Source organism: Crotalus tigris, unplaced genomic scaffold (genome assembly GCF_016545835.1).
Source record: "Crotalus tigris isolate CLP2741 ecotype Arizona unplaced genomic scaffold, ASM1654583v1 scf7180000017916.3911339, whole genome shotgun sequence".
Classification (NCBI taxonomy): Eukaryota; Metazoa; Chordata; class Lepidosauria; order Squamata; family Viperidae; genus Crotalus; species Crotalus tigris.
In genome coordinates this window covers 27,426-54,304 of record NW_024096718.1, presented here as the reverse complement: position 1 = coordinate 54,304, position 26,879 = coordinate 27,426, and the positions used below count along the sequence as shown (strand labels likewise).

The 26,879-nt window shown below is 40.4% G+C and overlaps 1 protein-coding gene across 5 annotated transcripts in view; it reads left to right on the top strand.

Annotated features, from left to right (window-relative positions):
- Positions 1 to 26,879, top strand: part of DPH6 (diphthamine biosynthesis 6) — a 244,527-nt gene that overhangs the window by 195,486 nt on the left and 22,162 nt on the right. For 3 of the 5 annotated variants that reach the window (XM_039344452.1, XM_039344453.1, XM_039344454.1), the window contains exon 14: positions 9,096 to 9,498. In XM_039344452.1, the coding sequence (XP_039200386.1) occupies positions 9,096 to 9,498 (403 nt within the window). Of the gene's footprint in view, positions 1 to 9,095; positions 10,676 to 26,879 lie in introns of those variants that run through there. The other 2 variants (XM_039344451.1, XM_039344450.1) reach the window with 2 other exon arrangements.

The following is a 26,879-nucleotide window of genomic DNA, read 5'->3' as shown; positions in this document are numbered from 1 at the left end:
TTTTCATGCTTTGCAGCATCCCCATGTTCATGTGACCAAAATTTAGATGCTTGGCAACTGGTTCATACTTGTGACCTTTGCTGTGTCCCAAGGTCACATGATCCCTTTTTACAACCTTTTGACAAGCAAAATCAAAGGGGAAGCCAGATTCACTTAACAACTGTGTTACTAATTTATCAACTGCAGTGATTCACTTAACAACTGTGGCACGAAAGTTCGTAAAATGGGGCAAAACTCACTTAACAAATGTCTCACTTAACAACAGAAATTTTGGGCTCAATTGTGGTCGTAATTTGAGGACTACCTGTACTTTTAGCAGAGCCATCCTTAGTTCACCATTTCTTCCCTGGAAATTTTTATCTTTTTAGTTTTAGTGTGTAGTGAAAAGACTTGCATCAATTCTTTAGTGGTTCTAGGTTAGGCCAGTCTACTTTTTGTAATATCTCCTCTGGGCAATCTAATATAATGATTTGATATTAGGTCAAATAATGTTAATGTCTATATTATTAGATTTATAGCACATTAATTATGAATTGCAAGTGTACAATGAACTGGGAATTAACTATTAAGTTGACAGAAATGAAATACAGCAGGAATAGATGCTGATAAGTACTTTAATAGTAATTGCCATCCATTAAATAATTCCAGAGACACACACACCCCAAATTACTCACTGGATTAATACATTGTTATTATTTTTTAATGTCCCTGTTAAACATCAAAGAAGATGTTGAAAATCTTGATGACATGTAATTCAGCTGTTTTCTATTGAAATTATGTCTGAGATTTCTTTAAGAGATTTTGCTTTATTAAAATGCATTTGTGATAGCATCAAATCCAATAATTTATAGCAAAAGAACAGCACATAGTTTGCTTATTAGCTATGAATAATTGTTGATAATTAGCATGGTCACTCTTGTAACTTTTTATATATTGGGACAATGATTGTTGTTGTTGTTAATTGCGAAGTCGTGTCCGATCCATCGCGACCCCATGGACAACGTTCCTCCAGGTCTTCCTGTCCTCTACCATCTTCTAGAGTCCATTTAAGTTCACACCTACTGCTTCAGTGACTCCATCCAGCCATTTCATTCTCTGTCGTCCCTTTCTTCTATTGCCCTCAATCTTTCCCAGCATTAGGTCCTTCTCCAGTGAGTCCTTCCTTCTCATTAGGTGGCCAAAGTATTTGAGTTTCAACTTTAGGATCTGGCCTTCTAAAGAGCAGTCGGGGTTGATCTCTTCTAGGACTAACCAGTTTGAACGCCTTGCAGTCCAAGGGACTCGCAGGAGTCTTCTCCAGCACCATAGTTCAAAGGCCTCAATTCTTTGGCGCTCAGCCTTTCTTACGGTCCAACTTTCACAGCCATACATTGCAACTGGGAAAACCATGGCCTGGACTATACACACTTTTGTTGGCAGGGTGATGTCTCTGCTTTTTAGTATGCTGTCTAGATTTGCCATAGATTTCCTCCCCAGGAGCAAGCGTCTTTTAATTTCTTGGCTGCAGTCCCCATCTGAGGTGATCTTTGAGCCCAGAAAAATAAAATCTGTCACTACCTCCATTTCTTCCCCATCTATTTGCCAGGAATTGAGAGGGCCGGATGCCATGATTTTGGTTTTATTAATGTTGAGTTTCAAGCCAACTTTTGCACTCTCCTTCTTCACCCGCATCAAGAGGCTCTTTAGTTCCTCTTCACTTTCTGCCATTAGAGTGGTATCATCTGCATATCTTAGGTTGTTGATATTTCTCCTGGCAATCTTAATTCCAACGTTTGATTCATCTAGCCCTGCCTTTCTCATGATGTGCTCTGCATATAAGTTAAATAGGCAGGGCGACAGTATACAGCCTTGCCGGACTCCTTTTCCAATTTGGAACCAATCAGTGGTTCCGTGTCCAGTTCTCACTGTTGCTTCTTGACCCGCATATAGGTTTCTCAAGAGACAAATAAGATGGTCTGGTATTCCCATCTCTTTAAGAACTTGCCACAATTTGTTATGATCCACACAATCAAAGGCTTTAGCATAGTCAATGAAGCAGAAGTAGATGTTTTTCTGGAACTCCCTAGCTTTCTCCATGATCCAGCGTATGTTGGCAATTTGATCTCTAGTTCCTCTGCCTCTTAGAAATCCTGCCTGTACTTCTGGTAGTTCTCGATCTACATACTGCTGGAGTCTAGCTTGTAGGATTTTAAGCATAACTTTACTAGCATGTGAAATGAGTGCAATGGTGCGATAGTTAGAACATTCTTTGGCATTGCCTTTCTTTGGAAATGGAATGTAAACTGACCTTTTCCAATCCTGTGGCCACGGTTGAGTTTTCCAAATTTGCTGGCAAATTGAGTGTAGCACTTTTACTGCATCGTCTTTTAAGATTTTGAATAGCTCAGCTGGAATACTGTCACCTCCACTAGCTTTGTTGTTGCTCAGATTTTCTAAGGCCATTTCACTTCACATTCTAGGATGTCTGGTTCGAGGTCAATGACTATCTCATTGTGGTTATCTGGGATGTTAAGCTCATTCTTGTATAGTTCTTCTGTGTAGTTTTGCCATCTCTTCTTAATCTCTTCTGCCTCTGTTAGGTCTCTGCCATTTTGGTCCTTTATCATGCCCATCTTTGCATGAAACGTTCCCTTCATATCTCCAATTTTCTTGAAGAGATATCTGGTCCTCCCTGTTCTGTTGTTTTCTTCTATTTCTTTGCACTGTTCATTTAAGAAGGCATTCTTATCTCTTCTAGCTACTCTCTGGAATTCTGCATTCAATTGGGTGTATCTTTCTCCTTCTCCTTTGCCTTTCGCTTCCCTTCTTTCCTCAGCTATTTGCAAAGCTTCCTCAGACAGCCATTTTGCTTTCTTGCATTTCTTTTTCTTTGGGAGGGTTTTAGTTGCTACCTCTTGTACAATGTTGTGAACTTCCATCCATAGTTCTTCAGGCACTCTGTCTATCAGATCTAATTCCTTAAATGTATTTGTCACCTCTACTATATATTCATCAGGAATATGATTTAGTTCATACCTGAGTGGCCTAGTGCTTTTCCCTACTTTTTTCAATTTAAGCCTAAATTTTGCAACGAGAAGCTCATGATCTGAGCCACAGTCAGCTCCTGGTCTTGTTTTACTGACTGTATAGAGCTTCTCCATCTTTGGCTGCAGAGCACATAGTCAATCTGATTTCTATGTTGACCATCTGGTGATGTCCATGTGTAGAGCCGTCTCTTGGGTTGTTGGAAAAGAGTGTTTGTTATGAGCATTGTATTCTCTTGACAAAATTCTATCAGCCTATGCCCTGCTTCATTTTGTATTCCAAGGCCAAACTTGCCTGTTATTCTGGTTATCTTTTGGCTTCCTATCTTAACATTCCAATCCCCCATAATGATAAGGACATCATTTTTTGGTGTTAATTCTATAAGGTGCTGTAGGGCTTCATAGAACTGGTCGATTTCATCCTCTTCAGCACCAGTGGTTGGAGCATAGATTTGGACTATTGTGATATTGAATGGTTTGCTTTGGATTCGAATTGAGATTATTCTGTCATTTTGGGGATTGTATCCCAGTATTGCTTTTCCTATTCTTTTATTGACTATGAAGGCTACTCCATTTCTTCTGAGGGATTCTTGCCCACAGTAGTATACCTGATGGTCATCTGAGTTAAATTCACCCATTCCTGTCCATTTTAGTTCGCTGATTCCTAAGATGTCGATGTTCAGTCTTGTCATCTCTTTTTTGACTACGTCTAGTTTGCCTTGATTCATGGATCTTACATTCCAGGTTCCTATGGAGAAAAAATCTTTAGAGCATCGGACTTTCCTTTCACCACCAGATATATCCTTAGCTGAGCGTCCTTTCGGCTTTGGCCCAGTCGCTTCATTCTTTCTGGCGCTACTAGTACTAGCCCTCTGCTCTTCCCCAGTAGCATATTGGACACCTTCCGACCTGAGGGGCTCATCTTCCAGCGTCATATCTTTTTGCCTTTTAGTACTGTCCATGGGGTTTTCATGGCAAAGATACTGGAGTGGTTTGCCATTTCCTTCTCCAGTGGATCACATTTTGTCAATGTGATACAATGATACAACTAAGCTAATCTTTTTGGAAATGCAAGGAATTATTTATAGGAGTGAAAAGAAGCGCTAAGTTGGATGCCACTAAACATTTATTTTTAGGAATTCTGATAACATGAAGTCTTTGCTAGAAGCTTTCCTGTTTTCAACTGAACTACGAATATTTGGATTTCTAGGAATGAAACTGAGGGCCATTCAGGAAGGATATTATCTATCAGCAGGTATACAGTTCATCACCTAGATGTATCTTGATCAAGTTATGGAATGTTTGTCCCAAGAATTGGTAATTGGCATGTAAATATTAGTAGAATTAAATCTAGCTGGGAACTGAGTGCCTGGGTATCAAAACATCCAACCATCTTTACATAACAAAGCCTATTGAAACATGGCCCAATTCTATAAAGCATAACTTTGCTTTTTCTCCTTCAGTAGCCTCTTTTTTAGTGAATGGAAGGTTTCAAATGAAGAATTATTGTTGTAGCTATGGACATTTTTATAAGCTAGACATACCTTTAAATACTTTTTTGAGACATACTCTGTATCAAACCAAGATTTAGTTCACTTATTGGGATGTTAAAAAAAGGAATGTGATCAGAATGTAAGTACTCGAGCAAATTACTGAAATATAGAGATTGTTTCATGGATATCACTGGCTGTGTTTAAAAACTCTTTTTGGAAATAGCCATCAGACATAAAAAAATGATTTGAGACCATGGACAGCTTATTAGATCATACAGGTCCGAGTTATGTATCAGTAGAAAAGGGACCCTTAACTTGTGAAAGCAAAGAACCTCATTAAGGATAGGTATCTTCTAAAATGAAATCATAAAGTGGCTTGAATAGTCTACAACAGGGCTTTTCAACCTTTTCACAGATTGTAACTACTTTTAGGACATAACAATATTTGAGTACCACCACTGCTTAGCAAGGCATCAAAAACTTGACTAAAAAAGGAGGGGGGATTTTGGGCTTTACTGGTTAGATTCATTTGTTGTTCACAAAAGTTTCTCTCTTGCTCTCATTCACTCACACATTGCTTGCAAAAGCTTTTCTCTCGCTCCTTCACTCACACATTGCTTGCACAAGCTTCTCTCTCGCTCTTTCACTCACCCTTTGCTCGCAAAGGCTACTCGCTCGCTCTCTTTCTCCATGTGTTTTTTTTCCTCCTCTGTCAATACCTGCTCATTTTATAGGTTCTCCTCTCTCTGCCCTCCTCCTCCTTCTTTTCTCTTCCTGGTGCACCGGAAACTCCAACCAGCATGCAGCCGCGCACACAGATCCTGGGGCTTCTGCCAAGCCCTGCAGCTCCAGCTGGTTTCCTCCAGGCCTGCGTGGCACTGCTTTAGCTCATTCCCTTCTCTGCTACACTTGGCTAGGGGGTCGTGTACCACCTGCTAATGCTAAAGTACCACCAGTGTTATGCATACCACCGGTTGAAAAACCCTGGTCTACAAGTATTGGTTTGGATAGTTTAAAGCAGTATTCTACAATGTTTCAAGACAAAATATGCATTGTAGGGGTAGAGAATAATGGTCATGTCATGATTCCAATAGATGAGATCAGTAAAAGCAGAACTCCAAGGCTAGAGATTTCCTTAAAGAACATATTTATTGGCTACAAAGTATTGGCATGGTCAAAAGTGAAACCAGGTCTGTAGTTCCCTCCCAAGCATTACAATGTTACAGAGTTGAACTTCCCATCCCAACACTATGTTATCCGCGTTCCCCAATAGAATACTTCGGCAGACTTTCTAAAGGAAGGCTCAGCTTAGCCTTCTAAAGTCAGGCAGCAATGTCCTTGGTTCCCACGGGACAATTTATTGTTTAGTCTAACCTTAAAACCACTTATTTCCCCCTCTCAGTACTGTGGCAACTGGAAACGAAGCAAAAATGGCTTCAGCCAGGATCGTTGCAGGTCATTTGGAAAAGAGAGCACATATGACAGGAGTTGAGACATTTGTATATAATGAATCCAGAAAATCAGGTGACATCTGACAGGGATCTGGCAGGGAACAAGGAATGCATGTGATAATTTTTATTCATGAGCTTATCTGTTGTTTTAGGTTGGGTCTCTGAGATAGAGAAGCTAAGATAAATAAGTAGAAGTCTGCACAGAGATGTCCACCATAACATAATCTGAGCTATTTAGTGATAGCTGCTGGAAAGCAAGTGATAGACTAAAGAGGTATTCCATCTGGCATTGACAGGATAACAGAGATGCGTGCCACTGGGGAAGAAGATGTGTTGCTATTGATAAATCATAGTTACGAACAGCTAGGAATATCATCTTTATGATTGCTGTTTAAAACAAGTCCCTTTGAATTTAACGGAAGACAGATTTGGGTCTTCTGGACAATAATTGTAAAGCTATTGGGAAGCAAGCTAGCTAAATCCTGCCTTAACTCTGAAGAACAAAAACTTGACCATTCTTGGGTAGCAAGACAAAAGAGTTTTGTAGTTAAGAGTAGGACAGCAGAAGAGAATTAATTCAACCTGGCAGGGATTCTGTTTTTGCCTTCCTAGGTCAGCCTCTCTGGGATAGGAGCCAGGCTCTTATCTGTATTTTTTCTTCCAGTTCTTCTCTTAGCAGTGAGCCCAACATAAGTAGGCACTAATAAAGGCTTATTTTTCAGGTTTGGAAATTTGGAAATTTAGCTAGGAGAAATTTAAAGAGAAGCCATGTAGTTTTCCATTTCCATGAACATAGATGGGACTATGGAGGTATTAAATGTAAGTATAATGTCTCTGGAGTTTAGAAGACATTTTACCACTATAAATCCACTGGACAAATTGGGATACATAGCAGCTAGGGCAGGGGTAGGCAATCTTGGCTCTTTTACGATTCATGGACTTTAACTCCCAGAATTCCTGAGCCAGCATGGCTCAGCTTGGAAACCTCTCCCTTGTCCCCTCAGCATGGCTGGCTCAGGAATTCTGGGAGTTGAAGTCCACGAGTCATAAAAGAACCACAGTTGCCTACCCCTGAGCTAGGGCAAAGAAATTGCTGGGGTTTTTTTGTTTTGTTTTTTGATTTTTATAAAAGCAACATTTGTAGATATGTGTTGCATTATTTTTGATAATAAGAATAATTTAAGTTGCAAAGTGTATCATAACACAATTTATCTTAGTGGGGTAAATTCAGCTAATTTTCTTACCTACTGGAATGCCTCTTGGTGAATATTCTAAAACATATAGAAAAGAGTTCAATTTTCCATTGATGCCATTTAGACTCAAATATACCAGGAAAACTGTGTCATCAATAAAATGCTGATGTGCCATGAATTTAGCCCTGAAATGCAGAGGGTTATGTACACTGTAATTTTTTTAGCTACTTCTCTGTTGATTCAGCAAAAACATTTCTTGCATGCAGAAAGACAAAGAGAGAGAGGCAAGCATATCCCATGCATTTATATTTTCTGCTTCTACCTTTACCTCATAAACTGAAACATCTTATAAATAACCAGAGGTTCAAGGTGGTTGTTTAAGAAAAGTAAATCTTTTACACTTACTGACATGCAGTCTGTGTCTGGAACCAGTCATCAATTCTTAATTGTGTCAGGGTACTTTTTCCCCTTCTCCTCATCTTTTCACTTTGGTTTTAGAAAGATATTCAAGGTGAAACAAAACCAACCACAACTTCTAAGAAATTAGTCAGCAAATTAAAAGCTTAACTAAACAAAAATAACATTATTTTTTAAAAGACAAAAGTAGAGGGCATAAGAAGGTTCAGGGAGATAGCTCACCAGCTACCAAAAAAAAAAAAAAAAAAATCAACCTGAGAGCTGTTTAGGATTACTACTCTGGGAGCAGTTGAAGGGAGTTCTAGACCAGCTGGGAAATGAAAAAAAAGAAGCATAATGTATGGGCAGCAAATCACTCTGGAAGGAAAAGAACTAAAATATGCTTCAGTATCAAGAGCCAGTGAAAGCAAAGTGATTTTGGAACAGGAAAAGTCCCACCACAACTGGCTGAATCAACACCCTGGGAAAACAAACAAAGGAATTTCTGCTGTGGTGATTTGGGAAACAGGAATTAGTTTTCATATCCCTATGAAGAGGCTATGTTAAGTCACCAGCATTTTGCATAAATTTTATTTTGCAACCCCAGATTTACAACCTTGGATCAATAATAGGTGTCCCCTGATGCCTTTTTTCTAGAAACTATACTTTCAAGGAACGCCATGGACTCAGAAACAAGCAGCCTTAGTTAGGATGAAAATTGGCTCCTACAAAGATTAATAATATGTTCTGTATGTATGTCTGCTGTAGGAATTAAGGTTTTTTTAAGTTTCTGGAAATCTTTATTTGCTTTTTTGTTGTAATGAATGGCATGAGGCCATTTTTCATATTGGCCAGTTGGTTGTATCCAACCTGGGTTTATAAAATGGTCCTCTCTGATTTGCTGCTCATTTGCTTTTCTAGCCATCATAAGGTTTCTGTTTCTGAACTCGCTATCAATGTAACAGAAAGATAAATCATTATTTAATATGGACCACATTTTAATTATTAAATAATTAAAATAATTCTAAATTATTTTCTTCTTATTTATTTATTTATGAGACTTATATACTGGTTTAAGTGCAAGCACTCTCTAAGTGGTGTACACCAGTAAGCAATGTATATATATATTTACATTGCCCCCAACAATCTGGGTCCTCATTTTACCTACCCCGGAAGGATGGAAGGCTGAGTCAACCTTGAGCCGATGAGATTTGAACCGCTGACCTGCTGAACACAGTCAGCTAAAGTGGCCTGCAGTACTGCACTCTAACTGCTGCGCCACCTCGGCTCACCTGTATTATGAAATACATTTTGTTGCTTCCTCCTTTTTCATCTTATTTTTTCACATGAAACAAAATTTTATGTGACATGTGTTATTTGATCTATACAATGAAATGCATAGTTTACCAGTCCTTGTGCATTAAATCTTTATAATTTTTCCCTCTATGTATGTGTACATGTGTGCATATATGTATACTGTATATACACCTTTAAACAATAATATTTTCTAATGTTTGGTGTGGTCTGCTTTATTTCCAGACAAAAGATGAAGACATAAATAATGATGTGCCTGCAACACATGGAGAACTAGTTGTCGTTGTGGTACCTTTTCTTCCAAGAGCTGCTTCCATTGAATGGCATGTCATTGCAGTAGTAGACCAACAACAGAGGCAGAAACTTACACAAATAAGGTCACTGGAGAACTGCCAAATTAGATGTGAAGCTATGCAGTCCTATCCAACATGTGCTACTGTTGTTACCATATCTTTAACTCTGACTTCATCATCAGCTTCTACAATCAATTTAGATGTAGTCCTGCATGGTATGGTGCAAATGTTTAAACAAGTTGTAGAGAAAATGTCAACATATGGTGACATAATTCCATTAAGTTTTAGAACATTCTTCCGAACAAATATTGTCAAAAGGGAAGCACTAAAAACAGGTAAGTCTATCATATGTATTTTTAAATACCCTGGAAAAATGTCAAATAATGAAGTAATTTTTGTCCTTGTTTTGGGGTATATGGTCTACCTAGGATTTTCCAATAATCCCAGTCATTTCTCAAAGAACATTAAACAATAAAGAATTTAAACTCAATTGTTGAATTAAACTTTCTTAGTGCCAGAAGTGTATTCAGTGCCAGGGTCAAAACATCCCATTTAAACTGAACTTTTAAAAGCCAAAAGTTTTGTTTTTTTTCAAATTCTTCAAATAGCACATTTAACAACAGGTTTTTTTTAGATGTTGTTAAAATACAATGTGTCGAAGATTGAGACTGCAGTCCTATCCAGTCTGGCCCTTACTGATCATTTTGTAAGTTGAAATCCATATAATGGGAAGGCACCCAGACTGATGTAGACAGAATTCTTTAAAATTGTCTATCTTTCAGAATATAATACATATCCAGAGCCGCATCAACCCACGGCTCTGGAGCCGCATGCGGCTCTTCCAGCCATTTCCTGCGGCTCCTAGCCACGTGCAGTGCCCAAAAAAAATAGGACTAAAAAAGTTGAACCAATCAATTCAAACTTCTCACGAAAGAAGTTTGAATTGATTAGTTCAACTTCTTTGGTTTGTGGGACACTGTTCGCCATGGGCTCGACATAGACGGGAGGGAGGGAAAGACAGCTCTGGAGGGAGACAGCCCTGTAGCAAGAAGCCGGCAGTCTGAGTATAGTGGCACGGAAGACCTACCGGTCGGCGTGGGAAGCTCCAGCTTTGCCGGTGAGTAAGGCTTGGCCTCCGCAGCCTGGTTCCGCACCCCGACAACCAGCTGGATCGGCTTTCGCTGCTCCAGCTCAGGGACGCCAGTGGCATAGAAAGCGGTTTGGCGGCGCTGTCGTGGCCGGGGTGTCCTTGCAGCGGACAACTTGGGCCCGGATATTTCCTGCAGCTCATGGTTCGGGACCGGAGACACTGGTGACGCACGGCCCAGACTGTCGGCGTTGCCATGGGACCATCCCCTGCGATGCCAGCTAATGCAGCATGTTTCCAGCAGCGAAAAAGGGGCCTGATCGGCGGCAGAACAAGACACTGGGCAGCACAAACTGAGCATGGTCTTGATAAGCAACAAGCCAAGGCCCCGCGTCCCTCCTGCCGCCGCTTAGTTTGTGCTGCCCAGCGTCTTGCAATCGATTGGACAAAACAGGTGGATAGGATTGCAGCCAATGTTAGTAGGACATTAGAGCTGCTAACTCTGGTCTCTACCCGGGCGGGCGAGCAAAACCTCGAAACCTTTTGCATTCCTTTGCAAAGAGAAGACGCTGGTGGCGCATGGCCCGGGAAGAAAGACAGTTCTGGAGGGAGGCAGCCACGCAGCCAGAAGCCGGCGGTCACAGCGGAGCAGCACGGAAGACCTACTAGTTGGTGTGGGAGGCTCCAGCGTTGCCAGTGAGCAAGACCTGGCATCCGCAGCCCAGTTCAGCACCCCAACGGCCAGCTGGACCGTCTTTCACTGCTTCTTTGCAAACAAACGCAAAAGGTTTTGGGGTTTTGCTCGCCGCTTATTTCATGCTGCCCAGCATCTGCCTATCTGCCTGCCTGCTTGCAGGCCACCGTGCTCCTTCCCCGAAGCATGCAATTGCTCAGAGCCCATCCCAAAAGGTGCTGCTTCCCTGGCAGGAGCCGAATTTGCAAGCGTCATTGGCAAGCCGGGAAAACAGAAGGTCTGGAGGGTTCCCTCCTGCTTTCTGGGTTTTGCTCACCTGTCCGCCCAGGTGGAGAGCCTACGCCTTTCCTTCTCCTGTGGCCGGGGAAAGAGGGCCGGCCCCGAGCCTGTCCTCGAGGACCTTTTAGGCCTCGGATACCCCCCCACCCCCTCCCCCATCAGCCCAGGGCCAGACACTGCAGCTCCGCAAGCAGGCAGGCAGGCAGACTAAGTGACTAGCAAAACCCCAAAACCTTTTGCATTCGTTTGCAAAGAAGCAGTGAAAGCCGGTCCAGCTGGTCGTCAGGGTGCCAAACTGGGCTGCGGACGCCAGGCCTTGCTCACCGGCAATGCTGGAGCCTCCCACACCAACCAGTAGGTCTTCCGTGCCACTCCGCTGGGACCGCCAGCTTCTGGCTGTGTGGATGCCTCCCTCCAGAGCTGTCTTTCCCTCCCCAAGGCCATGCGCCACCAGCCTCTTTGCAAAGGAACGCAAAAGGTTTTTCGCTCGCCCGTCCATCCGGGTGAAGACCAGATTTGGCGGCTCTAACGTCCTACTATCGTTGGCTGCAATCCTATCCACCTGTTTTGTGCAACTGATTGCAAGCCAAGCGCTGCCTGGTTCTGAATTAATAGCTTGGGGGGGGGCAAAGTCCATTGAACTGCGTGATCCCAATGACCAAGCTGACTTTGCAGGAGCCTCCATCGGATTGGAACTTTCCTGTCCGATTGAGCTTAGTTTAGGCAGGGCCATTCTTAGCGTGGGGTTCACATGTTAGTGGGGCTGACTAGTTCTCTGGCAAGGGTGCCATGCTCCAGCCTTCCTCCAAAGCGCTGTCCTCAGAAGGGTAGTCCAAGGCACCACTTTCAGCTGGCTCCTTTGGTGCGACCCCAGTTCTGCTCTGGGGAAACGAGGGCGGGACGGAGTGGGGCAGCGCTGCCTATCTCAGTCATGTGGAGGGCAGTGTAAACACCACCAGATGGCTCTGCTGTTGCCGCCGCCACCGCCAGGGGAGATGAGCAGGCTGTTGCTCCCGCGGTCGCCTTCCCGCCGCTATGGAAGATAGCCTGGTCCATGCCTTTGGGGGCCTCAGCCTCCAGCAGCCCCGCCGTGCCCAAGGCAAGACCCTCCTGCTCGCCACTTCAGCAAAGGGGGAAGAGCAGTCTTTTCCGAGGGGAAGAGAAGCCAGAGCTGGACGCGGGCAGGGCCAGTGCATGTGTCACCTTAGGCTCCACTCTTCAATCAAGCCCCATTACGTGTGTTCCCATTACGTGTGTGCACATGCGCACATTTTGCAGCTCCCAGGGTTTTTTTGTTTTTTTTTTTTGTGAGGGAAATGGGTCCAAGTAGCTCTTTCACCATTTTAGGTTGCCGACCCCTGCTATAGACTGCATGGAGACCTCCTTTTTGTACAGAATGAAGCTTTGGAATTCAATTAATCTATGACTTTGGGTTTGGGAAATGCAGAATATAATATAGCAAAAGCCTACTAATTTATTCTTGAATATATACTATAAACAAGTATAGCTGTGGGAAACCCCTTGTACCCAGGTTCTGTGCAGAAAAAGAATTGCGGTTTTCAGTGTCTTGTCTTTCAAATATCTATAGAGCGTTATGACTCTGTGGGTATAGCTCAGGCACTGATATCTCCCAAATGTGCAAACATGAAAAAGAGATAGATGTAAAGCTCAACTATCCATATTAATTAACTGACATAAATGTTACCCCTCAAAGATTGTATCATCCCTATTTTTATATCTAACCTGCAGCATTATTCAGGGAAAATTCAAGTTGACATTGCTTAATAGATTTAAAATATAAAAACAGGATGGAATAAACTTGTGACATGAAATGAACACAGCTAGTGCGTGAAAGAAGGAATTAAGATATAACCTGACAGGCCGTTATTTGTTGCACAATAGTATGTTTTAAAAATGAGTAGAATGTGCTTTTAGACTGAATTGTTTGTTCTCTTCTTCAGAGACTTTGATTTGTGTTTACAGTAATTTTGGTCCACTAATTTTGCATATCCCAATCTTAGAAGCAGAAAATTTGGAGAAATATCTATATCTAGTATTATCACTTAAAGCCCACATAATTCCGCATCAGCCACTAGAATAATTTTTATTACAAGGGAATAGAAACTTGTTAAATAAACAAAGATACTTCTGCACTTTTGTTTGGTTGACCAATCTGTGATTGTTCCAGAGAGTGATTAGTTTGTCAGAATGATGCATGCTTTGATAATCTTTTAATATTGTAGAGTGCTGTACTTAGGGCCGACCTAGAAGAAAACCAGCAATTTCAGTGGATGCAAATGCAGTTGCCACAGTTCAGATTAATAATAATAATAATAATAATAATAATAATAATAATCCTGCAACATAACACCCCAGACCTGCAACATAACACCCCAGACCTGCAACATAATACCTCAGATTTAACAATTGTTGATAAGAAAGACAAAAAAGTCTGGATAGTGGACGTGGCAGTGCCTGGAGACAGCAGAATAGACGAGAAAGAACTGGAGAAGATAACAAAATACAAAGACCTACAAATAGAAATAGAAAGACTGTGGCAAAAGCAAGCAAGGGTAGTACCAATAGTCATAGGCTCCTTGGGTGCAATCCCAAAACAACTGGAGCACCACTTGAACACCATTGGCATTGACAAATTCGCTATTAGTCAATTGCAAAAGGCGGCCTTACTAGGAACTGCTTCCATCCTGCGACGATATCTGTAATACCATCAAACATCCACATCTGCCTATCCTAGGTCCTGGGTAAGGACTCGATAGGTAGACAAAATGCCAAATCCAGTCTGAACATCTGTCTGACTGTGCGATGATCCATAATAATAATAATAATATATAATAATAATAATAATAGTACTAACTTGACGTGGTTGTGGGGCTTGTGTACTCTGAGGAAGATGAGAGCTATGCCAGAGGTTCAACCATACTGGACAGGTCTCATCAGAGGAGTCAGACAAAGAGTGTCTCTCCCATAAAAAATATGGTGAGACGTAAATTTCAGAATGCCATACCGGCTCGGACGTCGCCCGGGTTAACAAGGTCCGCGCTAGATATTGGAGTTCCTGGATATCTGGTGAAAAATGGGTTACAGGACTCAGGACTGTTGGCTGAGCAACCAGGGCCAGCAGCTGCAGAACTACTGGAAGAAAAGGTGTTTACCCGTCGCAGATACACAGTGATGGAAAACAAAGAAATAATGATCTGTTACTACAGATCAAGTCCAACAAGAAGAGGATATCTAAAACGAATGCACCAGTTCTGGAAAGAACAACATCCAGAATCAGAAATAACAGAACAGAGACTAGCAGATCAACGCCAATTTATAACACGAAATAAAGTATTCACAGAAACAGAATTGGACGAACTGCAAAGGTTTACCCAGGGCAAAGAAATCAAAGCCTTACCAGAAGTAATTCAGAATGTAGAGGCAAACCAGGGGAGTTGGCAGTGAAGGAATCCAGCAGAGATATACAACTGTTCTCATTTGGAAACCAGGCACCTCTTCCTCAGGAAGAACAAAACCCTCTAACTAAAGAAATAAAAGAATTGAAACAAAGAATAACTGAGCATCTAGAACAGCACAAAAACAACAGAATAAGGCTACCTGCATTGAAGCTTGTTCCAAAGAAACAGCTAGCACAAGCATTAAAAGATGCAAATACTGCAATATCAAGTATAAGCACCAATTCACTGCAAGAAACAAACCAACTAATGTACAGCACAGCTGCAGTTATAACAGAATACCTGGGATGCAAAATCAACAAAGAAGAAAAACAAACAAACAGTGCACCAGAAAAATGGAAGGTTAGACTAGAAAATAAGATCAGCAAGTTAAGATCACATGCAAGCAAGCTAGAACAGATGAAAGAAAAGAAGCTGAAGAACAAGAAGACCAAAGAATACCTAATCAAGAAATACCACTTAGAAACAAGGAAGATCAAGGAAGCACTGGAAATAATAAAGCAACAAATAACAGCTATAGCCAGGAAAATCAGTAGATATGAAGCTCGAATTGCAAACTATAGGCAGAACCTCCAATTTCAATCCAATCAGAAACGTTTCTACCAATCCATCAATGGAGAAACTGCAAGGAATCAGTCAGTACCTGACAAGGAAGAAACAGTGCAGTTCTGGAAGCAGATATGGGATAACCCAAAGAAATACAACAAGGATGCGGCTTGGTTAAAAGAGGTGGATGCAAATAAAACAGAAGTTGAAATGAAAGAACTAGTAATAACAACAAAAATGGTAGAAAAAAGAGCAAAGAAAATCAAAAATTGGTCAGCACCAGGTGAAGATGAACTGCATGGGTTTTGGTTGAAACATCTAACTGTTATACACCCACTCATTGCCAAGCAGTTCAACAATATACTACAAGGAGGAGAAATTGAAAAGTGGCTAACAACTGGGAAAACCTACCTAATAATGAAAAATCCAGCAAAAGGGGCAACACCAGGTAACTACAGGCCAATTACCTGCTTACCAACAACTTTCAAATTACTAACTGGTGTAGTAGCTGATGCAGTGCAACAGCATCTAGTTGAAAACAATCTCTTTCCACCTGAGCAGAAAGGAAACCGCCCCAATAGCAGAGGAACAAAAGATCAACTCCTAATAGACAAAATGATCTTGGAAAACTGCAAGAGAAGGAAGACCAACCTGAATGTGGCATGGATTGACTACAAAAAGGCATTTGACTCTCTGCCACATGATTGGATAATAAAGTGCCTAGAAATAACAGGAGTCAGTAGAAACATCAGAAAATTTGTGCAAAGATCGATGGCACAATGGAAGACACAGTTGCAGATCAATGGTGAGAGGCTGGGAGAGGTTAATATCAAGAGAGGAATATTTCAAGGAGATTCATTATCACCATTACTATTTGTTATTGCACTGTTTCCTCTGTCAACAATACTGAATAACTCAGGACATGGCTATCAAACATCAAAAACATCTGCCAGACTATCCCACCTCCTTTACATGGATGATCTGAAGCTGTATGGAAAAACATCATCTGAAATAGAATCGCTGCTCAACACTGTCCGTATATATAGCCAAGATATTGTAATGGAGTTTGGCTTGGACAAATGTGCCACACTTACTATCAAACAAGGAAAAATAGTGAAAACTGAAGGAATCAAGATGCCCCACGAAAATAACATTAAGAGTCTGGATGAGGAAGAGTACTACAAATACTTGGGTATCCTTCAAGCTGACAACATCAAGCACACTGAAGTCAAGAAAAAGATTAGAGGTGAATACATCAAGAGAGTGAAGAAGATCTTAAAATCCAAACTCAATGGAGGAAATACCATAAAGGCAATCAACACCTGGGCAATCCCAGTCATTAGGTACACAGCTGGAATAGTGGACTGGACTCAAGCAGAACTAAAAGCAATGGATAGGCAGACCAGAAAAATAATGACAATGAATCATGCCCTTCATCCACGCAGTGACATTGATAGACTTTATCTACCAAGGCAAATAGGTGGGCGTGGAATGCTACAAGTACATCAGATGGTTGAAGAAGAAAAAATGGCTTTGGAAGAATATCTGAAGAACAATGATGAAGATGCACTGAAATTAGTATATCAGGAAGGCTTACTAACTACTGGAGAGACCAAACTGGCCTACAAGAAAGACCAAATGAAGAACAGAATAGAGGCATGGGAAGACAAAGCACTACATGGCCGATACATGAAAAAAATAGCTGGGAAAGCAGATAACAATAAAACCTGGCAATGGCTAAGAGCAGGAAAATTGAAGAAAGAGACCGAGGGACTAATTCTGGCTGCACAAGACCAAGCCTTAAGGACAAATGCATACAAAGTCAAAATTGAGAAGACAGCAACAGACAGTAAGTGCCGCCTATGCAAAGAAGCTGAAGAAACAGTGGACCACTTGGTAAGCTGTTGCAAGAAGATTGCACAGACTGATTACAAGCAGCGGCATGACAAAGTAGCAACAATGGTGCATTGGAAGATCTGCAAAAAATATCATTTGCCTGTAAGCAAAAACTGGTGGGATCATAAAATAGAGAAAGTCATAGAAAATGATAAAATTAAACTGCTCTGGGACTTCAGAATTCAAACAGACAAGCACCTGCAACATAACACCCCAGACTTAACAATTGTCGATAAGAAAGACAAAAAAGTCTGGATAGTGGACGTGGCAGTGCCTGGAGATAGCAGAATAGAAGAGAAAGAACTGGAGAAGATAACAAAATACAAAGACCTACAAATAGAAATAGAAAGACTGTGGCAAAAGCAAGCAAGGGTAGTACCAATAGTCATAGGCTCCTTGGGTGCAATCCCAAAACAACTGGAGCACCACTTGAACACCATTGGCATTGACAAATTCGCTATTAGTCAATTGCAAAAGGCGGCCTTATTAGGAACTGCTTCCATCCTGCGACGATATCTGTAATACCATCAAACATCCACATCTGCCTATCCCAGGTCCTGGGTAAGGACTCGATAGGTAGACAAAATGCCAAATCCAGTCTGAACATCTGGCTGACTGTGCGATGATCGATAATAATAATAATAATCGGCACTTACTGTCTGTTGCTGTCTTCTCAATTTTGACTTTGTATGCATTTGTCTTAAGGCTTGGTCTTGTGCAGCCAGAATTAGTCCCTCGGTCTCTTTCTTCAATTTTCCTGCTCTTAGCCATTGCCAGGTTTATTATTATCTGCTTTCCCAGCTATTTTTTTCATGTATTGGCCATGTAGTGCTTTGTCTTCCCATGCCTCTATTCTGTTCTTCATTTGGTCTTTCTTGTAGGCCAGTTTGGTCTCTCCAGTAGTTAGTAAGCCTTCCTGATATACTAATTTCAGTGCATCTTCATCATTCTTCTTCAGATATTCTTCCAAAGCCATTTTTTCTTCTTCAACCATCTGATGTACTTGTAGCATTCCACGCCCACCTATTTGCCTTGGTAGATAAAGTCTATCAATGTCACTGCGTGGATGAAGGGCATGATTCATTGTCATTATTTTTCTGGTCTGTCTATCCATTGCTTTTAGTTCTGCTTGAGTCCAGTCCACTATTCCAGCTGTGTACCTAATGACTGGGATTGCCCAGGTGTTGCGACGATATCTGTAATACCATCAAACATCCACATCTGCCTATCCCAGGTCCTGGGTAAGGACTCGATAGGTAGACAAAATGCCAAATCCAGTCTGAACATCTGGCTGACTGTGCGATGATCGATAATAATAATAATAAACAATGATGAAGATGCACTGAAATTAGTATATCAGGAAGGCTTACTAACTACTGGAGAAACCAAACTGGCCTACAAGAAAGACCAAATGAAGAACAGAATAGAGGCATGGGAAGACAAAGCACTACATGGCCAATACATTAAAAAAATAGCTGGGAAAGCAGATAATAACAAGACCTGGCAATGGCTAAGAGCAGGAAAATTGAAGAAAGAGACCGAGGGACTAATTCTGGCTGCACAAGACCAAGCCTTAAGGACAAATGCATATAAAGTCAAAATTGAGAAGACAGCAACAGACAGTAAGTGCCGCCTATGCAAAGAAGCTGAAGAAACAGTGGACCACTTGGTAAGCTGTTGCAAGAAGATTGCACAGACTGATTACAAGCAGCGGCATGACAAAGTAGCAACAATGGTGCATTGGAAGATCTGCAAAAAATATCATTTGCCTGTAAGCAAAAACTGGTGGGATCATAAAATAGAGAAAGTCATAGAAAATGATAAAATTAAACTGCTCTGGGACTTCAGAATTCAAACAGACAAGCACCTGCAACATAACACCCCAGACTTAACAATTGTCGATAAGAAAGACAAAAAAGTCTGGATAGTGGACGTGGCAGTGCCTGGAGACAGCAGAATAGAAGAGAAAGAACTGGAGAAGATAACAAAATACAAAGACCTACAAATAGAAATAGAAAGACTGTGGCAAAAGCAAGCAAGGGTAGTACCAATAGTCATAGGCTCCTTGGGTGCAATCCCAAAACAACTGGAGCACCACTTGAACACCATTGGCATTGACAAATTCGCTATTAGTCAATTGCAAAAGGCGGCCTTATTAGGAACTGCTTCCATCCTGCGACGATATCTGTAATACCATCAAACATCCACATCTGCCTATCCCAGGTCCTGGGTAAGGACTCGATAGGTAGACAAAATGCCAAATCCAGTCTGAACATCTGGCTGACTGTGCGATGATCGATAATAATAATAATGTTGGAAGGGACCTTGGAGGTCATCAAATCCAACCCCCTGCTCAGGCAGGAAACCCTATACCATTTTGGACAAATGGCTGTGTCCAGTCCTCTTCTTAAAAACTTCCAGTGTTGGAGCATTCACCGCTTCTGGAGGCAGGTTGTTCCACTGGTTAATTGTTCTAACTGTCAGGAAGTTTCTCCTTAGTTCTAGATTGCTTCTCTCCTTGATTAGTTTCCACCCATTGCTTCTTGTCCTGCCTTCAGGTGCTTTGGAGAATAGCTTGACTCCCTCTTCTTTGTGGCAGCCCCTGAGATATTGGAACACTGCTATCATGTCCCCCCTCGTGCTTCTCTTTATTAAACTAGACATACCCAATTCCAGCAACCGTTCCTTATATGTTTTAGCCTCCAGTCCCCTAATCATAGTTGTTCTTCTCTGTACTCTTTATAGAGTCTCAACATCTTTTTTAAATCGTGGTGACCAAAACTGGATGCATTATTCCAAGTGTGGCCTTACCAAGGCATTGTAAAGTGGTATTAATACTTCACATTACTATTGTTGCATTCATGAATATAACATATTTCAGTGTAGTTTGCATATAATGGAATCATGGTCTTCCAGTGTTTCTTACGTGTATCCTTTTTAAATAAAGTATGCTTGTGTTACAATCCCTAGAACTGGAAAATTAAGTGTTCTCTGCCATTTAAAGTAGGCATTTTTTTTAAAGCAACATACCCCAGAGCACCCAAAGATGCTTTTTCATGAGACAACTGGACTTTCTTGTTTTTCTTTGAAGACGTTTCGCTTCTCATCCAAGAAGCTTCTTCAGCTCTGGCTGGATGGTGGGGAAATGAAAGGATTTATACTCTTTGCAGACAGCTGGTCATTTGCATTCTTTTAGAGAGTCATTGATGCCACCTGGAGGTTTATCTGTTTATCCAGGTGGCATCAATGACTCTCTAAAAGAATGCAAATGACCAACAGTCTACAAGGAGCATAACTCCTTCCATTCTCCACCATCCAGTCAGAGCTGAAGAGGCTTCTTGGGTGAGAAACGAAACATCTTCAAAGAAAAACAAGGAAGTCCAGTTGCTTTGTAAAAAAACATCTTTGATACAACTATGACTTGAATGACTGAGAATCTCCATAGACATATTCCAGAGCAAGTAATTGTAACAATAATAGATTTTTCAAAAGTGATTGGACTAAAAATTCTTGAATATATATGCATACTATACATCTGAACTATTAGTAATATAATAGCTATTAGCCTTTAGATTTATTCATAAAGTTATCTTAAGTTTATCTTATCTCTATTCTTGCTTTATTAATTTATTAATTTGCTAATTTTTAAATTGACTAAATCCTCAAATAATACTTTTAATAATGAGGGCTAGTTTTGTACTTATATTTAATTTTTAAAAATCATGAAATAATTTAATTTACTAAGCATGATCCAAAGAAGAACTCTTTCATTTTGCCTTATTCTTTTTTCATGAAAAACTTATCTCAAATTAAGTTTTGAAAACTGATTTTCTTAAAGCATTTGAGAGCTATGCAAAAGCCCTACTCTGCCTGTAAAACACTCTAAATGTGTGATCTTTGTGGAATACACAATATTAATGCATCTGATTGCAAGTATAATACTGAATTATTAATATAATTGGGAGGGTTTTTTCATAATTGTTGATGGAATGTGAATTTCCCTAATTGCAGTCTGCTGGGAATTTGTTTTGACATGATGCCAATTATTCTATGACTAACTCCCAAAGCAAACATTTAGAAAATCTATTTTTCTCTTCCAGAATCATGGACAAACAACTATTATTATTGTTATAGAACAGTATTAACAACACTATAGTTAGCGTAGAAAGTATGAATTACTTTAAGTGCTGAAGAGATATATTGTATAAGATGTCCTATCTTAGATGTGTGTGGGCAGCTGAGCCTCCACGCTCAGTGCATCAGTATCTCAAGCAACCAAATTTAAAACAGTCAAAAAGAGAATCCAAGCCAATTCAAGAGTCAAGTATTAATATCATTGCTATCTGCTTGCTTGATATGGAAGCAATGTCCAAATGAGCCAGCTTGCAGTATTATTTTAGAAATCACCATTGCAATTTCCCAGTACCTTTCCTTTTACCATTCTCCCAATTGTTCACTTTCATTCTCTCCATTAGTGTAATTTCACACACAGGCAACAACTGTTTTCATTCGGTTTCAAGCAACTTCTGCATCTCCTTTCTTAATATACTTTGCATTCATTGTATTGGGAGATACTTTTTAAATGGGATGATTTGGAGGTTTTCTGCCTCCCTGGGTCTGTTGACGCAATATTTTTGATTCTTGAAGAGGTAGCATTTCCAGACAGAGGCAATAGACAATGTGGAGTTCCTCATGGATTCACAGTCTGCTGAGGTGGCAGCCATGGCTAGAGGGATCTTTTCATGGTTGTGTGCCAATTACACCTATTCCTGAATTGGGAGCTTTCTTTTTTTTTAAATATATTTTATTGATTTTTTTTACAATGACAATCTTTAATGCTTAGTAAATAGTGTGTTGTCTGGGTTCATATATTTAAAAAACAATAATAATCTCTATAATTCCATAATCAATATATTAATTAATAGTTTGTTTCTTTGAACTTCCCTTCTACCAATAATATTCTCCTTTATCAGCATTAGACAGATATAATTCTTAATATTTTCAATGCATACAAAGTTAGATGTAGACATTTTTTTGTATTTGTACAGGTAACAATGACATCCATATATAACATCTTTTCTGATTGACTTATATTTCAATTGTATTTGTAAAAGTCATCTTATTAACTCACTATGCATCCTGTTTTCAGAATTCTTATTTATACTTAATTCAATATTAAGTACTCAATACTCAATATTCAGACCTTTCTTATCAGTCATAATTTTCTCAAAATTAATTACTTTAAATATCCAAACTTTTCATTTACTTATACCATCCCAATATTTCCATATTTTATATATTATAAAGATACTATAGTACTTATATATCTTATAACATCCACATATATCATGTTTTCTGATCAGCTTATGTTTCGATTATATTTATAAAAGTCATCTTGTTAAGTCACTATATGTCCTGTTTTCAAAATTCTCATTTAAGCTTAGTTTTCCCTCAGTATTCAAATTATTCTTCTCAGTCATACTTCTCTCAAAGTTAATTACCTTTAAATGTCCTAATTTTTCCTTCACATACTTCATCCCAATATTTTTACACTTCATATGTTATAAAAAATACTATACTACTTATGTCTCTTATCCCTCTTACTATAGCTCCTTTATATCCAAAATTATCTATTCTTTTAACCATATTCAAACAAGTGTTTAATCATGTAGTACTCCATCTGGTAATTTGAATCAGGTCTCTTGAAACTAATCGTAGCCGCCTTCTTTTGTCAAGTAGTTTTCCAAGTTAGTATATTCCACTTGTCGGAGGATTCCTGTATTTTGGTAAATATTGTTGGGAGTGAGAAAAACAGGTTGTAAATGATTTGTGCTTTTTGTTTCCAACTCTAATTATTCTCCTGATACCTCTATAATCCATTTTATTAAATCTTTTTTCTTATCCTCAAGTTTTGAAGTCCTGAGAGATAAGATATCTTTTCCATTTTCATTGTGGCAAAATTTTGTAGATTTTCTGTTTGTATTAAATTGTAGTTCTCTTCGTGTGTGGCTTCCCTGTTTAAGTTGCTTCCTTCTAGTTTGTATTCTGTTATCTGGTTTGTTTGTTCATTCTTTATCATTGTTTTCTGAGAGTTTTTTATTTGTGATTTTAAATTGAACATGTGCTCATTTATGTCATCAAAGTGGTTTTTAATCTCATCACAGTTTAAAAACATTGTCATTTAAATTGTTGTAGCATTGCATACATTTCCTCTTGGAAAGTATTTGTCTCATCTTGGAGTATGGCTTCTGCAGATCTCTGATGTTCCAGGCTAGGTCCTTCAGAAGGGAATATTAAGTGTGTTTTCCTGTCACTTTTAGATAGGTATGCAATATCCATTTTGTCTCCTCCCTCCAGGTAGTCTTTCACCAGTACCATAATCTCTGTGTTTAGCCTTATCAAGCCAGCCAGTCTTAAAATCCAAACAACCAAATCTCATATAGTTCTTATCTTTATATATGGTTTTTGTAATCCAATATATTTCCAATTATCAGGGCATCAGTGAAAGCAGTGTTTTATAACATTTTTTCTGTTCAGGGGTCTTTGAATTATCAACCAGTCAGAATTGCAGCAAAATGTTTTGCCACCTTAAAGACTTCCAGTAAATTCCCCCCTAGCCTCCTCTGCCATTTGCAGAGAGACAGAGACAGAAAGAGGCACTTGCACTTCCCTTCTCTCTCTCTCTCTCTCTCTCTCTCTCTCTCTCTCTCTCTCTCTCTCTCTGTGTGTGTGTGTGTGTGTGTGTGTGTGTGTGTGTGTGTGTAAAAAAGACAGTGGCCTTACCCTATTCTCCGATGAGCTGACAAACTTATTGGGCAGGGCTCCTGCCTTGGCTGCGTCTCTGCAGGAAGCAGGAAGGGCAGGAGAGAGCCAGCCTGTTTGAAAACAGCTTAAAGCCAGCTTGCCAGATGAGCAGAAGATCGTAGAGAGGGGGGAAAGAGAGGGAGAGAGAGAGGAAAGAGAGAAAGAGGGAGAGGAGAGGAAGAGAGAGAGAGAAAGAGAGAGAAAGAGAGGGGAGAGGAAAGATAGAAAGAGAGGGAGAAAAGAGAGAAAGAGAGGGGAGAGGAAAGAGAGAGGGAAAGAGAGAAAGAAAAAGAGAGGGGGGGAGGAGACAGAAAGAGGGGGAGAGGAAAGAGAGGGAGAAGAAAGAGAGAGGGGGGGAGAGATAGAGAGAACTCATGCACAGCAGCCTCTATTTCTTTTTAATTAAACTCTTCAATCAAGGTCTCCCCCCTTGCGCGTGTGCACACGCGGATTTTGCAGCTCCCAGTGTTTTCTCTGGGAAACAGGTCCAAGTGGCTCTTTGAGTGTTTAAGGTTGCAGACCCCTGGCCTAGACACTGGTGTGCAGCTAGCCTTTCTCCTGTCGGGTTAGAGGGCTTCCCCCGGATTGAATGGATTGACTGCCATCATTCCGTGATCCTTTCTTATTTGCCTCTCCGGGGCAACATCAGACCCATTTAGAGTCCCCTGGCAGGGCAAAACCAGCCGTGGGGTGCGGAGCCCCTCAGTCTCTTGGCCGCATCGCTGCGAGGTGGAACCAGAAGTCTGAATTGGGAGCTTTCTTCACAGTTATTCATATCTTAGTTATTTCCCAGTTGGACTGTAACCAATGTGATTTATATGAGGCTTCCTGTGAAGACCATCAGGAACAACTAGCAAGTCACGGAGTGCTGGGCACATCTCTGTTTGCATATATTATCTTGCTGCTGCATGAACTTCACTGGTTCCATTTGCATTTCTGGGTACAATTCAAGATACTGATTGTCACCTTTTAAACTCTTTAAGGAAAGGTTCAAGACCAAAACCCAAACAATTAAAATTATTAAAAACAAATCCTTTAAAAATGCAATTAAACCACTTAAAACTATAACATATACATATTGCAGAGTGCATTCTGAGCTTAGAAACAATATAACCATTTAACAGGCCCCACACTTCCATGGTTTCCCCAGGCCAATGGCAAAACCAAGATTTCAAGGTCTTCTGGAATGCCAATCAGGTTGAGTGAATTTCACTTTGAAGGAATAATGTTTCATAGGGTGGATACCGTGGCAAAAAAAAAAAAGGCTCTCCTTTCGGGTTCCATCAAATAAAACGCCTTGCCTGAAAATATCTCCCTCCTGCTGGACAGGTAGATGTAAATAGGGAGAGTCTCTCAGATAACCTCACCTCCCGTGCCATTTAGGGATGGATGGATGGATGGATGGATGGATGGATGGATGGATGGATGGACAAGATTGATAACAAAATTATCTCTTATTCTCTGGGTTACACCAAAGAGCTCTCTTTTTCTGTTATCTAATATTTTATAATTATTAAAACTAATCATCAAATCATTCTAGTCATCAACACTTTTTTATTTTATCTAATATTGTCTAATAATCAAATCAATAATCAATCAAAATTCATTTTTTCAATCTCATGCAAAAAATCTAAAAGAGTTTTCTGGTCAGCCATAAATGTAAATATCTGTCTTTTCTCTAATGAAAAAAGTCAATTTAGCCATCTCTGCAAATTCCATCATCTTCACCAACCATTCTTCTATTGGGTAGTGCTGTCCTTTCCACTGTTGAGCATATAATAATTTTACTATACTTCAGTGATGGCGAACCTTTTAGAGACCGAGTGCCCAAAAACTGGCCCTGCCCCGCTTCACCCCCCAATCCCCTACCCCGCCTGCCTACAGGACCACTCACCGCCTCCAGGGCCCACCGCAGATCACCCAGGCAGCCCAGCAGTGCTATGGCAGCCACACCCTCTGCCCACGCCCTTCAGCATCAACTGCATGATGGGGTGTGAGGGCACAGTTTTGTCTACGCTGCCTGGCTGCCATGTCCTTGGCTGCACTGCTCCGTGTGGGCCACGCTCGAGGACGACTCTCCTTCAGGTAGGCTGCTGGAGAGGAAGAGGTTGCGGGGGGAAGCAAGGCTGGGGCAACGGCACGTGTGCCCACAGAGAGGGCTCCGAGTGCCACCTCTGGCACCCGTGCCATAGGTTCACCACCACTGCTGTACTGCATTCTCCAGGGGCGAAAAGGAGTGAGGCCTCTTTAAGGAAAAGGTGGAAGAGACAAGATCAGAAAAACAAAAGGAGGCTAGGTTGTCGTGCAGGAATACAAACTAATTTGAGAGATAATCCACATGGAGCTACCTTTCCATCTGTCCTGTTTGCCATCGTTCACTTCCTAGAGACTAAATTGGAAGATCTGTAACTTGAGCTGGCCATGAACAAGGAATGTATATCGGAGATGGTGACCCTTTGAGAGCTGTATGCAACGAAATTTCATTTTGATGTATGCCGATTGGTGTACTTTCAATGTGACAATAAAGTTGTTGTTGTTGTTGTTGTTGTTATTATATAAAAACAAACTTCCATGACTTTTCTTTCCAGCTGTTTATCCATTAGTGTCAAAAGAAAAGTCTCTGGTTTCAATTGGACATTACAGTAGTCTTCTAAATTAGTGCATGTATTTGCACATAACAATTGGCTTTTTTAAAAATATCCATCAAACATGATAAAATATCTCTTCTTGTTCACATTTCCAGCATGAATTTGAAGGATCTTTATACTTCTTAGAGAGTTTCTCTGATGTCATTTATATTCTATAGTTTGTTCACCTTTTGATACTTTGATACTAAGTACTTGTTTAGTACAATCTTTAGATTTTATTCCTTTTTTATTTTTTTCTTATCTTCATAATCAAACTTTTATTCTCTGTGTCAATTTTATTTTCATT